This window comes from Arachis duranensis, chromosome 3, assembly GCF_000817695.3.
Source record: "Arachis duranensis cultivar V14167 chromosome 3, aradu.V14167.gnm2.J7QH, whole genome shotgun sequence".
NCBI classification, from domain to species: domain Eukaryota; kingdom Viridiplantae; phylum Streptophyta; class Magnoliopsida; order Fabales; family Fabaceae; genus Arachis; species Arachis duranensis.
In genome coordinates, this window is record NC_029774.3 from 21,916,079 (window position 1) to 21,937,382 (window position 21,304).

The 21,304-nt window shown below is 37.0% G+C and overlaps 1 protein-coding gene across 1 annotated transcript; it reads right to left on the minus strand.

Moving 5' to 3' along the window:
* Positions 1-17,076: 17,076 nt before the first annotated feature.
* On the minus strand, positions 17,077-19,571 carry LOC107478216 (uncharacterized). Its single transcript, XM_016098356.1, has 2 exons — positions 18,968-19,571; positions 17,077-18,887 (listed from the first exon to the last, which is right to left on the minus strand). The coding sequence occupies exons 1-2, from the start codon at positions 19,569-19,571 to the stop codon at positions 17,077-17,079; spliced, it is 2,415 nt and encodes an 804-aa protein (XP_015953842.1).
* Between the last annotated feature and the right edge of the window lie 1,733 nt (positions 19,572-21,304).

A 21,304-nucleotide genomic window follows, 5' to 3' on the forward strand; every position in this document is an offset into this window, starting at 1 on the left:
ATTTCATTTTGAATTTTCTTGCAAAAGATTTCAAAGGCCGAAAAAGCTTCATTTTTGTGTGCAAGAAATAAAACCCAACCAAACCTAGAATAGTCATCCACAATCACTAAACTATAATATTTACCACCTAGGCTTTGAGTTCTTGTTGGACCGAATAAATCAATGTGTAGCAACTCAAGTGGCCTTTTAGTAGAGAGATGTCTTCCTTTGGCTTAAATGAACTTTTGCCATGGCCACTTTTCAGATTCTTTAGAATGAAAGCAAGCTACATTTTGATCCTTTAGTTCATCAAGGGTAAGTCCATACACATTATTACAATGCTTGGCAACAAAAAGTACTTCATTAGTCTTTTCATTTACAACGCAGCATTCAAGTCTTTTGAAAGTCACTAAAAATCCTAAATCACATAGCTGACTTATACTCAAAAGATTGTGCTTCAATCCACATACCAAGAATACCTCATCAATGAAGGTAGAGTGCTCATTACCTACCTTTCCAACAGCAATTATTTTACCTTTACCATCATCTCCAAATGTCACAAAACCTCCATCATACTTGTTTAGTTTGATGAAGTAAGTTGACCTTCCAGTCATGTGCCTTGAGCATCCACTATCCAAGTACCACATATCATTTTTGTTCTTGGACGCTAGGCAAATCTGCATGAAGAACTTCAAGTAACCTTAGGTATCCAAATTAATTTGGATCCTTTGAAATTATTCCATCTTGGTTGCCCAAGTGCATTGAAATCACACACAACATTGTAAATTTGGTTTCCTACAATTCTTTTTTCAATGAAGCATTGTGAATATGAATGACCAAATTTTTTGTAATTAAAACAATGATTTTCTGATGCATGTTGCTAAAATTGAGATGAGCTACCATGCTGGAAATGATGAAAAGGCTGAAATTTTCTGGTTTTTGGAAGAGGTGCATTTCTTTTGACAAACTGATTTTTTATTATAATTGTTCCTCTTTACAAAAAGTATTTTCACCAGAATTTTTTAGAACTTTTGGACTTTTCGAATATGAGTTTTTGTTGTAAAATAGTGGTTTCTTGAACGCAACCTCATTTTTCGAAGTGTACCCCAAACCTGACCTATTTGAAGTAGGTTCGGTTCTTGGTGAAGGTTCAGTTTCACTTGTGTAAACTTCATCAAATTTCTCCTCAAATGTGGGAACATATCTAATACCAGATTTGTTGGATGTTAATTTAGTATTTGATGAAGAAGCCACAAATTTCATAGAGGAATAATTAAAAACTACACTTTTCTTGGTTATATAGCCTAAACCAGATTTTTCAAACAATGATCTTTGGCTTGCAAGTAATTTGTCCAAGTTACTAGAACTTTGAGCAAATTTTGCTAAGTCACCATTCAACCTTTTAATCATATCATTTAATCTTTCATTTTCAGCAATTAACTCTTGAGAAGGATCCACAATGTGCTTTCCTTTTAATTTTTCAAGTTCAGATTTTAGAAATATGTTTTCTTCAATAATGTCCAAAGCACATTCAGTTTTCTTCACTTTTTCTTTTAAAAAATCATTTTCAATTTTTAACACATCTTTTTCAAATCTGCATTTATTGTACTTATCTAACAGTTTTGAGGTGTTTAGGGTAAGATCATTAATAATAGCATGTAAATCATCTATAGACAAGTCATAGTAATTTACCTCATCAAGATTATTATTTCCAGCCATGAAGCAGTCTTTATCTTCACCTTCAGAATCTTCTTCCTCATTGGAGTCGTTCTCAAGATCCTCCCAAGCTGTCATGAGCACTTTCTTCTTTTCTTTCTTTCCTTTGTTCTCTTTCTTGAGCTTTGGACAGTTTAGCTTGAAATGTCCAGCCTCCTTGTAATGATGACACGTCACCTTGCTCAAGTTCATTTTGTGTTCATTTGAGGTTGAACCCTTGTATTTACCCTTGTTCTTCATCATCCTTCTAAATCTCCTAACAAAAAACATAAGTCATCATCTGAAATACCATTACTAGACTCGCTCTCTATTGATTCTATTTTTGACTTGAGGGCTATTCCCTTTTTCTTTGAGTCTGGGTTTGTGTGTGTGGTTTCATAGGCAAGGAGTTTTTCTCTCAGCTCATCATAGGTTATAGGGCTTAGGTTATTGCTCTCGGCTAGGACAGTGGCAGTGGTTTCCCATTCTTTTGTGAGGCTTCTAAGGAGTTTTCTCACTAGGGTTTGTTTTGAGTAGTTTGTACCTATAGCATCAAGGTTGTTGATTATGATTGAGAATCTCTCAAATACTTCATCAATGATTTCTCTATCCTTCATATTAAACATCTCGTACTCTTTTCGCAGCATATCAATCCTCGTTTCTTTGACCTGTTTAGTGCCTTTATGTGTAACCTAGAGTTTCTCTCAGATTTCTTTGGCTGTCTTGCATCTAGACACATTTTGGTACTCTTCAAAGCTGATAGCACAGTGAAGAAGGTTGATTGTTTTAGCATTCAGCTTCATCTTCTTCTTATCGTCTTCATTCCACCCAGCTTCTTCTTTTGGAGTAACCACTCCATCAGCACTTATTTTTGTTGGAATCTTGGGACCGCTCAGAACAATCTTCCGTATGTTGTAGTCAATGGATTGGATGAAGATCCTCATCCTCTCTTTCCAATAGGCATAGTTCTTCCCGTTGAAGAAGGGAGGCCTATTGTTTAACTGGCCTTCAGTTAGAGTGTAGGCAACCGTGGTTGTGCCTAAGTTGTTCGCTATTGGACCTTTGCTCCAAGCGTGAAACTTGATTCTTGAGACTAAGGCTCCTGATACTAATTAAAGGTTATAGAAGGCTTAGAGAAGGGGAGTTGAATCTTTGACCTTCTTCTAGTTTAATGAACAGACCCTTTTAAACCAAACTTGCAGTCTGAATCTATTTGAACTTAATAGCGGGAAATTTATGAGACAATTTTATTTTGTCTCATGAATATCAGAAAACAGGATAGAGCAGAGAAGAGAAAAGCTAACACCATCATGTATCCTGGTTCGGTTGCCTTGTGCTATGCAACCTACGTCCAGTCTCCACCACAACAGTGGTAGAATTTCTACTATAGTTAAAGTATTACATACACCAATTTCACATGATTGACACAATCCTTTTACACTCAAGTTCTAACCTAACTTAACTTTGGCTATGCTAATACCTTACTCTTCACTCTTAATGCTCACCCAACTAAGAAAGGAATACCTCAATGGTACTAGATACAAGACACAGATTTACCTAAAGAAATCTGAAACAACTCTAGGCTTTTCTATCAAGTGTATCACTCAGCCTTTTTCCACTCATTGGCTTTTACTTGAGCTCTCTCATTATGCCTTTTCACTCAAGAAATTACAGAAAGATAAACATTAAAAAGAAATTACAATCTGTAAAACATGAAGGAGATTGACTTCTTCAACAGCCTCTTTGCTATGTGATAAACCAGATTTGCTAGCCTCTGATTTAGTTCTTCATTCTGGCGGAATGCTCCTTTGATTAGGAAACACTGTCTAGTTAGATGAACTTCTTCAAAGACCTTTTCTCAGAACATACACCTCAAGAACACTGGTTATCTCTCCTTGACTTCTGAATGATAAAAAAATCTTCTTTTATCTCCTTGCATGTTACTGAGTTGCTCTCTCTAGGTCAACTTCTGAAAATAGGAACTTTGCTTCTGACCTTCTCTTGTTGACCGAAAGACACAGATCAACGGAAATAAATATCTTCAATGGTAAACCCGGATCTTGGCTATTAAGAAACTACTTGGTCTCCAAGACACACTTGTGACCGTAGATGCACAGCAGTGGGAGTAGAGATTATCTTTCCCATTTATCCCATTTCGGACTGACAGAGAGTTGGAAAGAGGAAAAGAAAGCAATATGCATGCAATAGGAAATGTGTTACCTTTAACCTTTGCCTTAGCTTGATTTGGTTTGATTTTGCCAATTTGACCTCTGCCTTTCTTGCCTAACCTTCTCTTTCTTTCTTCTTCTTTGAATAGCTTAGGAACTAAGCTCTCTCTCTCTCTCTCTCTCTCTCTCTTTCTCAGAGTTCTGACCGAGACAGGAAAAAGTGAACGTTGCTTTGGGTGAAAGCAATTTGGAGGGATTAGCTTGGAGTGATGGATACGGGCTTGGATTGTTTTGATTCATGCAACCCGTTTGATTTTCTTGGCCCATCTGATTTCATTTTCTTGATTCCTTTGGGCTTCTATTTATTTGTAGCCCATCAGCCTTGTTTTTGTTTTCATTCAATTTGGGCTGCCTTTGTATTTTAATTTTGGCCTGCAACACTTAATCACAAATAATTAATATTAGTTAGATAATTTTCCAAAAATAATGTTTGTCATCATTAATTAATTTAGTTAATTTCTTAACTCAACAGAACAAGTAGTGACAACTCCCGGATCATGCAAGAACTTAGTTATAGGGTCCAAAACCTCGAAAAAGAGTTGGCGGCGAGGGGTCGCTATAATCCTAAGGCTAGTCGAAACACTCGTTTGCGTGTAGAGGCCGATGACGGGTGTGGCTAGAATGATGGTTGCACCTATTTCCATCACTCCTGAGACAAGTCGAGAAGCAGGGAACGAAGGGAGGAGCGGAAAAGGAAGCGTCGAGACCTTGTCGTGATCGGCGCCACCCCCTTTCACTTTTCCATCCTACGAATCCGGTTACCTAAGAATTTCGATAAGCTAACGGACATGAGATATGATGATACCAAAGACCCACAGGAGCACATCATGACCTTCGAAGCCTTGATGAATCTAGAGGGCGTGGAAGACGTGGTCAGGTGCTGGGCATTCCCCGTGACCCTAGCGGAGCTGACAATCCGTTGGTTCAACTCCCTCCCGCAAGGCTCTATAACCACTTTCTCAGACATCTCTCAAAAGTTTCTAGCCCAATTCACCACTTGAATCGCCAAGGCAAAACACCCGATCAATCTCTTCAGGATAATACAATGCATTGGCGAGCCTACGAGAAAGTACTTGGATCGTTTCAACGATGAATGTTTAGAAATCGACGACCTCACAGACTCCGTGGCCAGCTTGTGCCTGATGAACGGCTTGGTAAATGAGGACTTCTAAAAACACCTAGTCACCAAGTCTGTTTGAACAATACAGAAAATACAATGTGTGGCAAGAGAATACACAAATGACAAAGTGATTAACTATCTGGTGCCTACCAATAAACAGGAGCTAGCCGCCCAACTCTCCCACTAGATCGCCAAAACAATAAAAACAAAATAAAATACAAAATAAATATAAAATAAATCTTAAAATAAATACTAATAAAATTATGCATATTTAGTTCAACTTAATGAGAATTTTTAATATAACTAAAATAATAAGATGTTTAATTTTCTATAATCATTAACTACTGTCATACATATTTTAAACAAATAATTTAATCATATTTATAAAATTGTTATTTGTTTTCAAAGATATTACTTTTATAGTTAGACTAATGGACATATAACCATTCTCGATTTTTCTCACATAACTCCTATAAGAAAGCTTACAACTAATTAATACATTTGCTTCAAACAGAAAAAACTAGAAGAATGGAATGTAGAGAAATATGTTGTACAACAAGGATAATACTACACCACAATGCAAACTATCTATCATGTTTGTGAGTCTGAATTTATGACGTGTACCGAAAACGAAAATATCATTGAATGAGCATATGTTCTTGCATTGTTGCATCAGTTCAAATCACAAATCGTTATATATGAATTTTTGATTGTTTAATTTTTAGTTTGCTTACTTTTGAATAGATATAGAAATGACACCAGAACTCTATCTGGAACATTTAAATTTAATTTGAGACATGTGTTTGATCAAAAACCACATATGGTAATGAAAGCATTTAATTGCTGCAACTAACACTACAACCGTGTCACCTGATATTTTAATAATGACAATTTCCTTATATTTAAATTATATTTATTATTAATAAAGTGGTCAGATAAAAAAAAATTAAAACTTGTCTTGGTCACAATAAATAATTTTTAAAAGGAAAAAGTTTTATATCCATGTAAAAAATACATGGATATTATCCAAGTAACTTCCTCTACACACGCATTCTCTCACCCCACAGTCATTTGTTATACACGCGCCTTATATAACGTATCGCATTTTTTGTTTTTTTTCTTCTTCTTCTTCAACCTAATAAAATTTGTCGTTCTCCTCTGTTCGCGTTTTTCTTCTCTACTCGCATTCTTTATTATTGATCTGCATTAAATTCAACATGATAAGCTCCGTCGTTCTTCTTCTTCATTTTCTTCTTCGATCTACACTTCTGAATGGAAATAATGAATGATTCAACTTCAAATTAGTTGAATGAAGTTATTACGTTGAGACAGCTAGGGAATGATTGTTGCATGCTATCACAATAATCTTAAATATTGAACAAAGTAAAAGGAGGCCACCGAACCGAACAACATTCATTTGGTGAATCAAAATCACAAAGGCCACCGAACCGAACAATGTACATGTGGTGAATAAATGGTGATCAACTTTCAATCAACAAGAATAGTATTTCTCCTCCTCTTCCTCCTCCTCTTCCTTCTTCTTTCAAAATCTTCTTCTTCTTCTTCTTCTTCTTCTTCTTCTTCTTCTTCTTCTTCAACCTAATAAAATTCATCATTTTCCTTTGTTTGTATTTTTCTTCTCTGCTCGCATTTTTCATTATTGATCTGCATTGAATTCAACGTAATAAGCTTTGTCCTTCTTCTTCTTTGTTTTCTTCTTCAATCTACACTTCTGAATGGAAACAATGAATGATTCAACTTCAAATCAGTTGAATGAGGTTATTACGTTGAGACAGCTAGGGAATGATTGCTGCATGCTATCACAATAATCTTAAACATTGAACAAAGTAAAAGGAGGCCACCAAACCGAATAACATTCATTTGGTGAACCGAAATCACAAAGGCCACCGAACCGAACAATGTATATGTGGTGAATAAATGGTGATCAACTTTCAATTAACAAGAATAGTATTTCTCCTCCTCTTCCTCCTCCTCCTCCTTCTTCTTTCAAATTTGTGCTCGTAGGTTCTTCTTCTTCTTCAGTTCAGTGGATAGTGTAACTAGGGTTTTGAAATTGGTTGTTACTCTGTTCAGTACTTCTTTTGCATGGAGAAATACTATTCTTGTTGATTGAAAATTGATTACCATTTATTCACCACATGTACATTGTTCAGTTTAGTGGCCTTTGTGATTTCGGTTCACCAAATGAATGTTGTTCGGTTCGGTGGCCTCTTTTTACTTTGTTCAATGTTTAAGATTATTGTTATGCATTTCGGAAGAATAATCCAAATCGCACTCATTCAACTGATTTTGAAGTTGATTCATTCATTGTTTCAATTCAAAAGTCCAGATTGAAGAAGAAAACGAAGAAGAAGAAGAACCACAAAGCTAATTACGTTGAAGTCAATCCAGATCCATAACGAAGAACGCGAGTAGAGAAGAATAAGAAGAACAAGAAAGAAAACGCGAGCAGAAGAGAACGGTGAAGCCTATAACGCTAGCAGAAGAAGAAGAAGAAGAACTAAGGAAGAAGTAACATTTTTTCATAATGAGTGGGCGCGTGTTTTCACTCTCATTAATGCGCATGACTCTATTTGGAATTGGGCCAATTTGGTTACATGGTTGCATGGATGTGTAGCATGCCCCTTTCTAAAATACCTTTGTTTTTGTTGTGACTAGGATAGGATAAGAATGGATGTCCATTTATTGGCAACCCATTTTCCATGTTGAAAGGAACAAGTCCTTAGGATGAAGCAAAATAAATGTGGTTTGAAAACAAACTTATGTATGCCTATAAAAGCATGATTTGAGATAAGGAAATATACACAATACAAATACAAAAATCTTTCCTCTCTCTCTACGTACAAAATTTTTTTTATCTTATATCTTCATATACTACAACATATAATTTTAGTAGATATATTAATCATCCTTATTATACTGAGATAATAATCATTCTGAATATTATTATTAAAGCTATCTAATTATATTAAATTATTTTATATTATTACATCTTCCTTATTTATTTTACAACACGTTATCATCACGAGACTCTGATCAAATTTTTAGGAAGACTCAAGTACCAAATTTCATTATGTCAAAGCTCTCTCATCTTGAATTCAATGCTCTTGATATATCTGGAAACAATTATTTATCATGGATACTAGATGCTGAAATCCATCTTGATTCAATGGATCTTGGAGATACCATTAAGGCTGAAAATAATGCATCCCAGAAGGATAAAGCCAAAGCCATGATTTTTCTTCATCGTCATCTTGACAAAGGATTGAAAAATGAATATCTCACATTAAAAGATCCTACAGATCTTTCGAAAGACCTTGAAGAAAGGTATAATCATAAGAAAATAGTGATACTTCCTCAAGCCTGATATGAATGGACGCACTTGCGTTTACAAGATTTTAAATCCATAAATGAATATAATTCTACAATGTTTCGAATCACCTCACGAATGAAATTATGTGGCGAAAAGATAACTGACCATGATATATTAGAGAAAACTTTCTCAACCTTTCATGCCTCGAATGTGCTCCTGCAGCAGCAATATCGAAAAAAAGGGTTTAAAAAATATTCTGAGATAATTTCTTACCTTCTTGTTGCTGAACGCAACAATGAGTTGCTATTGAAAAATCATGAAGCGTGCCCAGCTGGCGCCGCCCCATTTCCTGAAGTAAATGTGGTAAATTACCCCAGAAGAGGTAAATGGCAAGGTTTTAATAACAAGAAAAATTATGGAAGAAAAAGGAATTATATTCAAAAGAGAGGATCTCACCAGAAGTGGGATAAAGAAAGAAATATCGTGCAGAATAAATCAACAGAAGATAAGTGTTTCCGTTGTGGTGGAAAGGGCCATTGGTCACGTACCTGCCGTACCCCAAGGCACCTAGTCGATCTTTACCACCACTCATTATGATGTATCTGATTTCTTTGAGGATCTTGAAGGAAATATTGGTCATTTGATCAATCATGGAATAGTTTAATGTGTGAGATTGTTAAGTATTCATGTAAATAAATAATGTAAAGAACTTATTGTTAAGTTTTATTTAAGTTTCAAATATGATGTATATAAATAATAAAATATTAATGTTTATGAATTTTGAAATCATTAAATATGTCATATTTTAAATAAAATTTTAGTATATGACATTATTTTTATGTGCAGTATTTCTTAGAAAAATAATTCCGATCAAGTATCTAATTTAACTGTGCATACTACTCATTTTATTATTATTTGTCTTTGAAGAGAATGGCAAGAAAATGTAATGAAGATGTATGCCTTGCGGATAGTGCAAGTTCGCACACTATTCTCAGAAGTGATATATATTTTACCCATCTTGTGCCAAAAGAAAAATGTGTTAATACTATTATTGGCTCAGGCAATGTGATTGAAGGCTCCGGAAGAGCTATAATTTTGTTTTTTAGAGGAACAAAATTCATAATAAATAATGCACTATTGTCTACCAAGTCTCGAAGAAACTTGTTGAGCTTTAAAGATATTCGCCGAAATGGATATCATATTGAGACTATAAATGAAAAAAATCATGAGTACTTATGTATCACAACTCATGATTTAAATAAAAAAGATATATTAGAAAAGTTACCCTCACTTTCATCTGGGTTGTATTATACCAAAATTAGTGCAATTGAATCACATGCCATTGTAAACCAGACGTTTACTAGCCCAAATGAATTCATAACTTGGCACGACTAATTGGGTCCTTCGGGAATAACTATGATGCTGAGAATTATTGAAAACTCCCATGGACATTCACTAAAGAACTAGAAGATTCTTAAATCTAGTAAATTTTGTTGTGCTGCATGTTCTCAGAGAAAGTTAATTTTAAGGCCATCACCAGTAAAGATTGGATTTGAGTCCTGTTTGCGAGATTACTGGCTCAAATTATTCGATTAAAAGCACAATTTTCAGAAAATCCAATCAAAGCAATTCGTCTTGATAATACTGGTGAATTTACTTCCCAAGCTTTTGATGCTTATTGTATGGCTAATGGAATAAGTGTTGAACATCCAGTAGCTCATGTTCACACACAAAATAGGTTAGCAGAATCACTTATTAAACGTCTCCAATTAATTGCTAGACCCTTACTTATGAGAACAAATCTCTCAACCTCAGTTTGGGGGCATGCTATTTTATACGCCACAGCACTTATTCGATTGAGGCCAACGAGTTACCATCAGTTCTCTCCTATGCAATTAGCTTTTGGCCAGCAGCCAAATATTTCCCATTTAAGAATATTTGGGTGTACGATATATATTCTCATTGCACCACCTAATCGCACCAAAATGGGACCCCAAAGAAAATTGGGGGTATATGTCGGATATGATTCTCCCTCTATAGTGAGGTTTCTTAAGATACAAACTGGAGATGTATTTAAAGCCCAGTTTACGGATTATCATTTTAATGAATCAAAATTTCCAACATTAGAGGGAGAGAATAAGTTTTCTAAAAGGAACTTAATTGGAGTGCATCATCGTTGATGCATTTAGATCCTCGATCAGGGCAATGTGAACTAGAAGTTCAGAAGATTATACATTTGCAAGAATAGCAAATGAATTGCCTGATGCATTTTCTGATACAAAGAGGATAACCAAATCTTATATACCGACAGAAAATGCACCAATTCGAATTGATGTCCCAGTTGGACAAATTGCCACCGAAGCAAATACATGCCAGAAGCGTGGCAGGCCTGTCGGTTCCAAAGACAAAAACCCTCGAAAGAGAGAGGTAAATACTATTCTTGTTAAAAAAGACATAGTAGAGATACCTGCAGTTGTCCAAAATTCTGATATAGTCTTTACGCCAGAAGACATTCAGGTACCTGAAAATTATGAAAATGACAAGATCTCGATAAATTATGTCTTTACAGGAGAGAAATGGGACCGAAATAAGATAATTGTCAATGAAATATTTGCATGCAATGTGGGATTAAATATCATGCATGAAAGTAAGGATCTTCAGCAAAGATTAGTCAAAGAATGTCGACAAAAGAATGATTGGCCAAAATGGGAAGAAACCATGAAGGCTGAATTAGACTCACTTGCAAAATGTGAAGTCTTTGGACCTGTAGTCTGTACCCCAGAAGATGTAAAACCTGTTAGATATAGGTGGGTATTTTGGTAGAAAACGAAATAAGAAAAATGAAGTTGTGCGCTATAAAGCCCGACTTGTGGCACAAGATTTTTCACAAAGGCCCGGTATAGATTATGAAGAAACGTATTCCCCTATAGTGGATGCGATAACATTGCGTTATTTGGTCAGTTTATCTGCATATCATTAACTACATATGCATTTAATGGATGTGGTAACAGCCTATTTATATGGCTCATTAGATCAGGATATCTATATGAAAGTCCCTGAAGGACTAAAGCTATCTAAACCATCCAATGAATATTCACAAGGGTTATATTCAGTCAAATTACAAAGATCTTTATATGGTCTAAAGTAATCTGGACAAATGTGGTATAATCGTCTTACTGAGTATCTGGCCAAAAACGGATTCAAGAATGATGATATCTGCCCCTGTGTTTTCATAAAGAAAATTGCATATGGATTCATTATTATTGCTGTGTACATTGATGATTTAAATATCATTGGGACTCCTGAAAAGATTCCAACAATTATAAAAACTCTAAAAGAAGAGTTTGAGATGAAAGATCTTGGAAAGACTAAATTTTGTCTCGGCCTGCAGATCGAGCATACAAAAAATTGGATCTTTATTCATCAAACAACATACACAGAAACGATCTTGAAAAGATTTTATATGGATAAGTCACATCCATTAAGTACCCCAATGATCGTAAGATCGTTGGATGTGGAAAAGGATCAATTCCGTCCTAAAGAAGAAAATGAAGATATTCTTGGTCTTGAAGTACCATATCTTAGTGCCATTGGAACACTAATGTATCTTGCTAATAATACACGACCTGATATATCATTTGCTATGAATTTACTAGCAAGATATAGTTCCTCTCTAACCAGAAGACATTGGAGTGGAATCAAACAAATCTTTCGATATATTCATGGAACGGTTGATATAGGATTGTTTTATCCATATGGATCTAAGTCACAACTAGTTGGCTATGTAGATGCTGGATACTTGTCTGATCCACACAAAGGGATATCTCAAATAGGATACGTGTTCACATATGGTGGTACAACTATATCATGGAGGTCCACGAAACAGACGATAGCAGCAACATCCTCTAATCATGTTGAAATACTAGCGATTCATGAATCTAGTCGCGAGTGTTTTTGGCTGAGGAGCCTAATTCAATATATTCTGTCATCATGTGGACTCATTGATCATAAGATAGCTCCAACTGTCCTATTTGAAGATAATACAGCATGCATTGCTCAACTTAAAGGCGGATACATCAAAGGCGATAGAACAAAGCATATTTCTCCCAAATTCTTCTTCACTCATGATCTTCAAAATCAAGGGACATTTGATCTCCAACAGATCCGCTCAAATGACAATCTAGCAGATTTATTCACAAAGTCACTCCCAAAATCCTCCTTTGAAAGATTGGTACATGAGATCGGGATGTGCCGATTAAGAGACATTAAATGATGTCGGCAAGAGGAGGAGATTGTACTCTTTTTCCCTTGGTCAGGTTTTTTTCCCATTGGAGTTTTTTTACAAGGTTTTTAATGAGGTAGTTTCCATCACAAAGGATTTTGTACTCTTTTTCCTTCACTAAAGTTTTTTCCCATTAGATTTTTCTTTAGTAAGATTTTAATGAGGCATAATCCTAAATGGACATCCAAGAGAGAGTGTTGTGACTAGGATAGGATAAGAATGGATGTCCATTTATGGGCAACCCATTTTCCATATTGAAAGGAACAAGTCCTTAGGATGAAGCAAAATAAATGTGGTTTAAAAAACAAACCTATGTATGCCTATAAAAACATGATTTGAGACAAGAAAATATACACAATACAAATACAAAAATATTTTCTCTCTCTCTACGTACAAAGTTCTTTTTATCTTATATCTTCATATACTACAACATATAATCTTAATAGATATATTAATCATCCTTATTATATTGAAATAATAATCATTGTGAATATTATTATTAAACTTATCTAATTATATTAAATTATTTATATTATTATATTTTTTTATTTATTTTACAACAATTTTCAATTAAAACTTTTAAATTTACAGCGAAGTCATATTTATTGACAAAATAACTACCTTTTGTCCAATTTTTTATTTTGTTTTTTATTTAATTTACGTTACCCACAAAATGAGATGGCTTTTAATTTCTAATATCTTTTATATGATCCTATTATTTGTGTTTGGAGATTTTTTTTTTCTTACATGCATTTTGACTCTTAAAATACAAATATCTGTAATTTGTAAATGTTTAGAAACTATTTTGAATTGTCCCTCCTTTTTTTCATAACTTGAGTATCCACGATTAAGTACGGTGATGACTGACGACTAATTTCTCATTGGATTTGTAGATGCTTTGATGAGTGAGAGACAGATTTTCAGTTTTAAAGATTTTCCAAATGTAAAGGAAATTTTAAGAGTAATTTAATTTTATTAGGATATATTTGACGTGGCAACACGCCGGGGGCGTGGTGCCTGCGACGTGGCGCAGCTCTCTCAACACGCCATGGGCGTGCTGACTCACCACGCAGGGGCGTGGTGCATGGTGTTCCGTGCAGCGCAGCAGAGATTCTCGCCGAGTCCCGAGGCACAGCTCCACCACGCGGGGGGCGTGTTGCAGGCTGCCTGCATGCAGGGGACAGCCCCCCCTCTCCGGGAACCAGCGAGCTCTTCTCCTTCATCTATATAAACGTCCATTGAATCTGAGGAAATGAAATGAGAGAGGAGAAGCAAGTTAGCAGCCGCGTAGGGGTTCTTCAATATATTGAGTTGGAGTTGAAAAAAATGACTGAGTGAAGGAGTATTGAGTAGTAGTAGTGAGTAGTAGTAGTGAGTAAAAATAATTTTTTAGTTTAAGGGTTACAATAAAAAAAATGGTACGTAATTATTTGGCGCCCGAAGAACATATTATCAACTATTTGGATCATCCTATTTACGTAAGTTAGCAAATTTTAATAGTTTTTTGTATTTAAATTTTTTTTATGTATTTATGTTTGTTTTATGTAAATATAAATTGTAATGAGAATATTAATTTGTGTATTTTATAAATATTTTAATAATATAGTAATAGTATTTTTATAAAATAAACGTTAATAATAATAATATTATTTTTTTAATAATGTTGTTATTATTAGGAAATATATTCAGGAATGAATGAATGAATTTTTTTTTACCTTTTAAACATAATATATTGCGTATAGTAATAAATAAATATTATAATAAATTAAATGTGTAAATTGTATAAAACAACACACACGTTATAAAGAATTTAATTTTTTAAGAAATAAATAAATAAATAGATAAGCTATGTTGAATATTTTAATAAATATGTGAATGTTTATGAATATATTTATAAGGATTATTATTTAATTATTGTAACAGATATTTTTGTTGATGCAGCTTAACAGGAATTTGTTGGTGCGTAAACTGGATCCGCCACAGACGTGGAATCCGTTGGTAGAGAACCACTTACGCGCCACGGGATTTTACCACGTATCTAAAATTGGAGTTATAAGAGGATTTCATCCCATGTTAGCTGCTCTGGTTGAAAGGTGGAGGCCTGAGACCCACACCTTTGTATTGCCGATCGGTGAGGTTACAGTGATATTAGAGGATGTCGCTAATATATTCGGCTTACCCGTTGATGGAGAGCCTGTCAGTGGATGGACAGATAGCAGTAACGAGTTCGTTCAAAGTCAGGGCATAGCGATATTCGGTCGTGTGCCATCAGTCAGTCAAAATGCGAAGTCCTATATAAAGCTGGGTTGGGTTAGACGTATTAGAGATGCCGAGCTGTTGGACACTGAGGAGTCCATCAGGCGATATGTGAGATGTCAGATCTTCTGTTTGTTAGGGTCGACTCTATTCACGGACAAGTCGACCGCATATGCCCATGCGAAATATCTACCATTGCTTCGTGATTTCGAGCGGATCCATACTTATAGTTGGGGGTCAGCTTGTCTGGCACATCTTTACAGAGCACTATGCCGTGCATCACGATATGATACAAAGGAGATGGATGGCCCTCTGAATTTGTTGTTTGTTTGGGCATGGGAGCAAATGCCGTGTCTTGCTCCCGTACCGAGACAAACGCTTCCACCGGCCGAGATACCAGTTACCAGGAGGTAATAAGTGTTATGTTAGTTTGTTATTTTGATGATGTATGTTTGACATATTACGAGTTATTTAATTTATTTCAACTAACAATGTTTCAGATGGAGTCATTCGGAACGGACCACAGCGTGGTTATCGAAGACCGTAGAGACATTCAGGCATGATATAGACTACATGCAGGAGGTAAATAGTTATGTTTCTTCTGATTCGTTTCTTCAACCATTATTGTTAGGGTTTTAATATACTAATAATACTGTGGCAGTTTGAGTGGCGACCCTATGACGGGTTGATCATCCCCGACGACTTGCATGTTCATCTTGAGGTGTGTGACATCGTTTCTCCGTTGTTGTCCTTCGAGTGTGTCGAGTGGCACCCTGCAGACCGAGTGATGCGTCAGTTTGGATATGTACAACCTCCTCCGAGGGTACCTAGGGATATTCCAGTTGACCAGCATTGCATGGTTCTACGCGGCGTGCAGCTTCATGACTGGACTGTTTTGCATGGGCCATGGATAGTGGAGTGGGCCAACAGACGACACAGCCGACTGCGAGACCTGCACCCCCTTCCGACCTGGGATTTTTTACCGACGGTTGAGTACCGGGATTGGTACATGCGCTCCTACGGACATCTGTTGAGATTGACGGGGTACGTTCCTCATCATCCACAGCCACCTGCCCCACAGCCACCTCCCCCTCAGCCACCTCAGCATGCAGTGTTTGAGCCATTTCCTTATTATATACCACAGCCACCTGCCCCACAGCCACCTCCCCCTCAGCCACCTCAGCATGCAGCGTTTGAGCCATTTCCTTATTATATACCACAGTCGCCGGCCTACAGTCATGGTAGCCATCACACTCAGGGCAGCCACCACTTTCAGCAGTCTCAGCACAGCCACCACTCTCAGCAGCCCGAGCACAGCCACCACTCTCAGCATTCCGAGCACAGCCACCACTCTCATGATCCCATACTTACCATCCCTGCCGGTCATGATTGGTTTGACTTCTCTGGCGACGGACCCGGAGATCAGCAACTACAGCATTGGACTGATGCTGGTTTGGGTGGCTGGTCAGATTTTAGTGGTATCCCTTCACCGTCAGTGCCAGCTGATCCACGTAGGGCATCAGTAGATATGGGACATGCTTTGCGGGGTCGTACTTCTGACCACACGTCAGAGAGTGCGTCATGTGATAGTGGTTTTATCCAGCGTCAGCGGGGATACGCAGTTGTTGACACGTTCACAGGTGGTTCGGCCGCTCCGACAGAGGCAGGCGGTTCGGGAGCTCCGGGGGTGGATGACTCAGTTCGAGGTCACCCATATGACCTACGGACGGAGCGAAATCCACCTGATAGGTATACTCCATCGCGTTTAGGGACGGGCATTATGCGTAAGGGACTGCACTGGTTTGTTGGAAAGAAGTGAGCTTCGGTTGTTAACTTAATGTGAATCGTGTTTTAATGTTTGGTTTATTAAGTTATGTAATCAGTTAATGTTTGTTTTGTATATCAGTTTAATGTTTGGTTTATTAAGTTATGTAATCAGTTAATGTTTGTCTTGTATATCAGTTTAATGTTTGGTTTATTAGGTTATGTAATCAGTTAATGTTTGTTTTGTATATCAGTTTAATGTTTGGTTTATTAAGTTATGTAATCAGTTAATGACAATGTTAAGGTACCATTTGTAGTTCAATGTATAGACTTCAATTGAAAAATATAAAGACGTCTAATTTCAAAAGCATCGACTAACAAAATACAAATTACAAAATACAAACATGACAATATTAAACTACGAAGCAGCACCACTCGGTCCAGCACGATGAGGACACCTACTCCGACTATGACCCTGAGCACCACAGAGACGGCATATCCGAGGACCTCGCATGTCGCGTGAGTCCATTTCATTCAAGTATCGGGTCAGTTTAGGCCTGCCTTTAGACGTTCGCCTCTGCGCGGGATTAGCGACCAATGTGGGTCCCTCATAAGCAGGCCATGTATCGGGATCACCTAATGGTGTGAACTCAAACTTATATACTTTACGAACCTCTGTCATCTTGTACACATCATGCACATACAACTGCCAATCGAGACGCTGGTTAGCACAGCAAGCAATAACATGGCGACATGGTATTCGTTCAACCTGAAAGTGCCCACAGTCACACGTCCGTCGCGCAAGATCAACAACTAGAACCTTTCCAGTAGTCATTTCGCGCACTTCAAACACCTCATTTTGTCTATCAAAACGGTGCACAACTATATTCCCAGCATGTTGCATACTTGCTTCTATCCGCTGTTGCGCAAATGCGGAGTACGTATATCCGGCACGCTTGCGTTCGTGAGCATCGGCACTCTTCCGCGTAAAAAGTTCATTTAACCTATAGTATGTTGCTCGGACTAGCGCCAACACAGGTAGATTACGGGCACCCTTCAACACTGAGTTAATGCACTCCACAAGGTTCGTTGTCATATGCCCCCATCGATGTCCCTCGTCGAATGCTAATACCCAATGTCTGAGTCCAATGGCATCGCACCACCTGGCATATGCCTCGCCTCGCTCTTCCAACCTCTTATAGTTGATATTGTACTCCTCCACCGTTCTTGAATACCCTATGTTGACAACAAGCTTCTGCAAGTGAGGGACTTTGAATGCCCTTAAGAAGTTACTGCCGATGTGTCTTATACAAAACATCCACCATGCTCTTGGAGGTTGCCAGTCGCCACCGGAACGATTTACTACTGCCCTTATTGACTCATGTCGGTCTGAGATCATACCCACGCCGTCTTTTCTAACAACATACATTCGCAGATTCCTGAGAAAGAAGTGCCACGCATCAGCTGTCTCCCCTTCCACCAAGGCAAAGGCGATAGGCACAATGTTCTGGTTTCCATCTTGTGCAACAGCAACTAGAAGTGTACCTTTGTATTTTCCGTATAGGTGTGTGCCGTCAACCTGAACCAGGGGCTTGCAATGCCTGAATGCCCTAATGCATGGATTGAAACTCCAAAATACACGATGAAGTATTTTTACACCTTGCGCCTCCTCATTCCCGTTGTACAGTGGTCGTGTTTCTATTTGGACAACTGAACCAGGCATCTTCTGCACCATGACTGAGAGCCACCATGGCAAGGCTTGGTAAGAATCCTCCCACCCACCGAAAACATTGGCTATGGACTTCTGCTTTGCCAACCAAGCCTTTCGGTAACTAATGGTATAGTTGAACCTTGACTGGACTTCCGCAATTATAGATTTCACCTTGATGGACGGGTCCGTCTCGACCAATGGCCTTATAGCATCAGCAACTGTATCTGAGTCCAGCTTGGAATGATCTTGTGAAATCGTTCCGATCGTGCACGTGTGCCTACCATTGTATCTTCGTATCTCCCAACAACCTTTTTTCCGTATCAAGCTAGCTCGGATAAGCCAGTCACATCCATGCCCGTACATCTTGCATTTTGCATAGAACGTCTGTGGCTCAGACTCATAGACCTCATAGTCAACTCCTTTAGATATAGTGAAATTTCTAATTGCTGCGACGACCGACTTTCTACTACTGTATTCCATTCCAATCCGGAACTCTCCGTCCTCAGGATCAGCGATGCCTACAGAAACTCAAAATCATCATTTATTGCTAAAGGCAATGTCTAAACTAACAAAAAGTTATTATTTAGTCGACACGTACCTATGTTTGCATATTCCGGAAACTCGGGGGCATGCATGGCCTCGAGATCCAACTCACGCATAAAAGGTGGAACATCCATCGGTTGACTGCTAGACGGATGAACCACTACATTCTCTGCTGCTGCCTCAACTCCCACGTCACCATCCTCATCTTCGTCGCCGGCCTCATAAGTGGCTTCGAAGTCCTCTTCGCTGTCACTATTCATTCCTTCGTACACTGCATCTCTATCGTCATGTATGTCTATATCGTTTTGAACATCCACAGTTTCAAACTCAACGTACAACTCAATCTGTGGGTGTCGCATCTGAGTCTGCCGATGAATTTGAAACATATTCTCCATACTCGCTTCATCAGTAATCGGAAGGACATCAAACTGTATTAGACCACCAAAAACTACAATCGGATTTCGATACAGAATTCTGCTCACTCTCATTAATGTACCGTTTTCCATGCTTTGACAGAGGCCGTTCTGCAACTCCATTAACGTCATCGTGCATGGAACCACAAACGAAAACGGATTCTGGGACACAAACCTCACTCCCTCATGAGTATTATGTATTATCTCACCGTTGCGATACACCACCAAATTTGCGGTTCCCTCCATTACACTAACAATATCCTCAAATAACACTAAAAACACACTCAAATCTTCTTCACTATGCAAACTACCACCGAGCTCTGCCTTATATAGAGGTGAACTTAACACGTGCCCCACGTGCTGATTCAGCACGCCCCCCACGTTTTGCATACGTGGACCAATGCCTGTTTGCCACGTCACCACGCCCCGCACGTGCTTCCCCGCCAACCTATAGCCACGTCAGCACGCCCCCTGCGTGCTGACTCAGCACGCCCCCCGCGTGTTTCCCTTTCTGCGCCAACCCGTGATTGCCACGTCAGCACGCCCCTGCGTGCTGACTTAGCACGCCCCCTGCGTGCTGCCATGTTGGCCCAACCATATCAACCCACGTAGCCTCCACGCCCCCCACGTGGTTCATGCAACACGCCCCCTGCGTGTTCTGCCTCCCTCTGACACGTCCATCTTTGTGTTATACACACAGTTATTCCATTTTCAGGGTTTACACCATAATGTTTTCCATATTTAAAATAATCAGCCTATATTTTGGATATCAGTTTTGATTTTTATTGAACTGATTTAAAATCAAAATTTATATTAGATATAATCTTTGAATTGATATTCAGTAAGAAGATATCGTATTAATTTTTAAAAAAAATTAGTAAAATATTGTCATTTATATATCTATTAAATCTATTAAATAAATATTATAATTTTATTATGTAATATTGTTAAATTAAAATAAAATTAAACATTGAAATAATAAATTTTACATTAAATTTTAAATAAATTTTTATGATATATTCTTCCACAAATACTTATGTAATATTGTATAAAATTTAAAATAAAATAAAACTAAAATCAAGTATTGAAAATATTTTAAACTTTCTAAAGTTGATTGAGAGAAAGACAGCTCTTTGTGCTCAACCACCCCATTGGATTTACACTTTTTTATTTGTGCAACTCACAATTCAGAACTTATTAAATATAATATTGAAATAACAAATATGTTCCTACAAATTTATAATTTAAATAGATTAGTCTTCAAAAATAATTTATCTGACGTATAAATATTTAGGAATTTATTTATCGTGTTACTCTAAATATAATAATGGGTCACTATCTAAAAATGAAAGGCCCGAAAGATTTTTTTACTTAGCCATTGACTCATAAATCCTAATTCAATTTGGGTTCATTGTTGGTTGTGGGTCAATTTATGTTATATATCGTTGTCGCGCCGTTAGATGAAAACATCAAAGTGGCAGGTTTTAATTAAAGAAAAAAAAAATAGCAACTGTTTTTTGTTTCGGTCTTTTACAAGTATACTACACTACATGAATTCTTTTTCCCACCTGTGGAATTCGAACATGTGGTTGTTTAGGAGGCATATAAGGTGCCACTTAATTCTTTTAATTTTTTTCATGATATTTTTTAATTTAATAAATCTGTCTAATTTTAAATTTAAATTTCTGACAAAAGAAATTAAATAACTTCTCAGTTCTCATGAACATTCAAGACTACTTAAGGTGAATTATTATTATACAGTTTAATGAAGTATTTATACACACTTTCAGATTTACATAAATAATATTACTACAACACAGTTTTGTTAAACATGGTGTATAAGCAATCAAAAAAATAAAATTATTTAATTTGTAAATTAATCATCTTATTTAGAAAAAAAATAAAAAAGAGTTAGATTTGGAAATTTCTTAAAATTTTAATATTATTTATTATTTTAAATTTTTATAATTTTTTATTAT

Bases quoted from the DNA above. Each gene is read 5' to 3' on its own strand.
- LOC107478216 (XM_016098356.1), bottom strand. From the start codon at position 19,571: ATGGAGGGAACCGCAAATTTGGTGGTGTATCGCAACGGTGAGATAATA. The intron at 18,888-18,967 runs GTACGTGTCGAC...GAGTTTCTGTAG, and splicing joins TCCGGAATATGCAAACATAG to GCATCGCTGATCCTGAGGAC.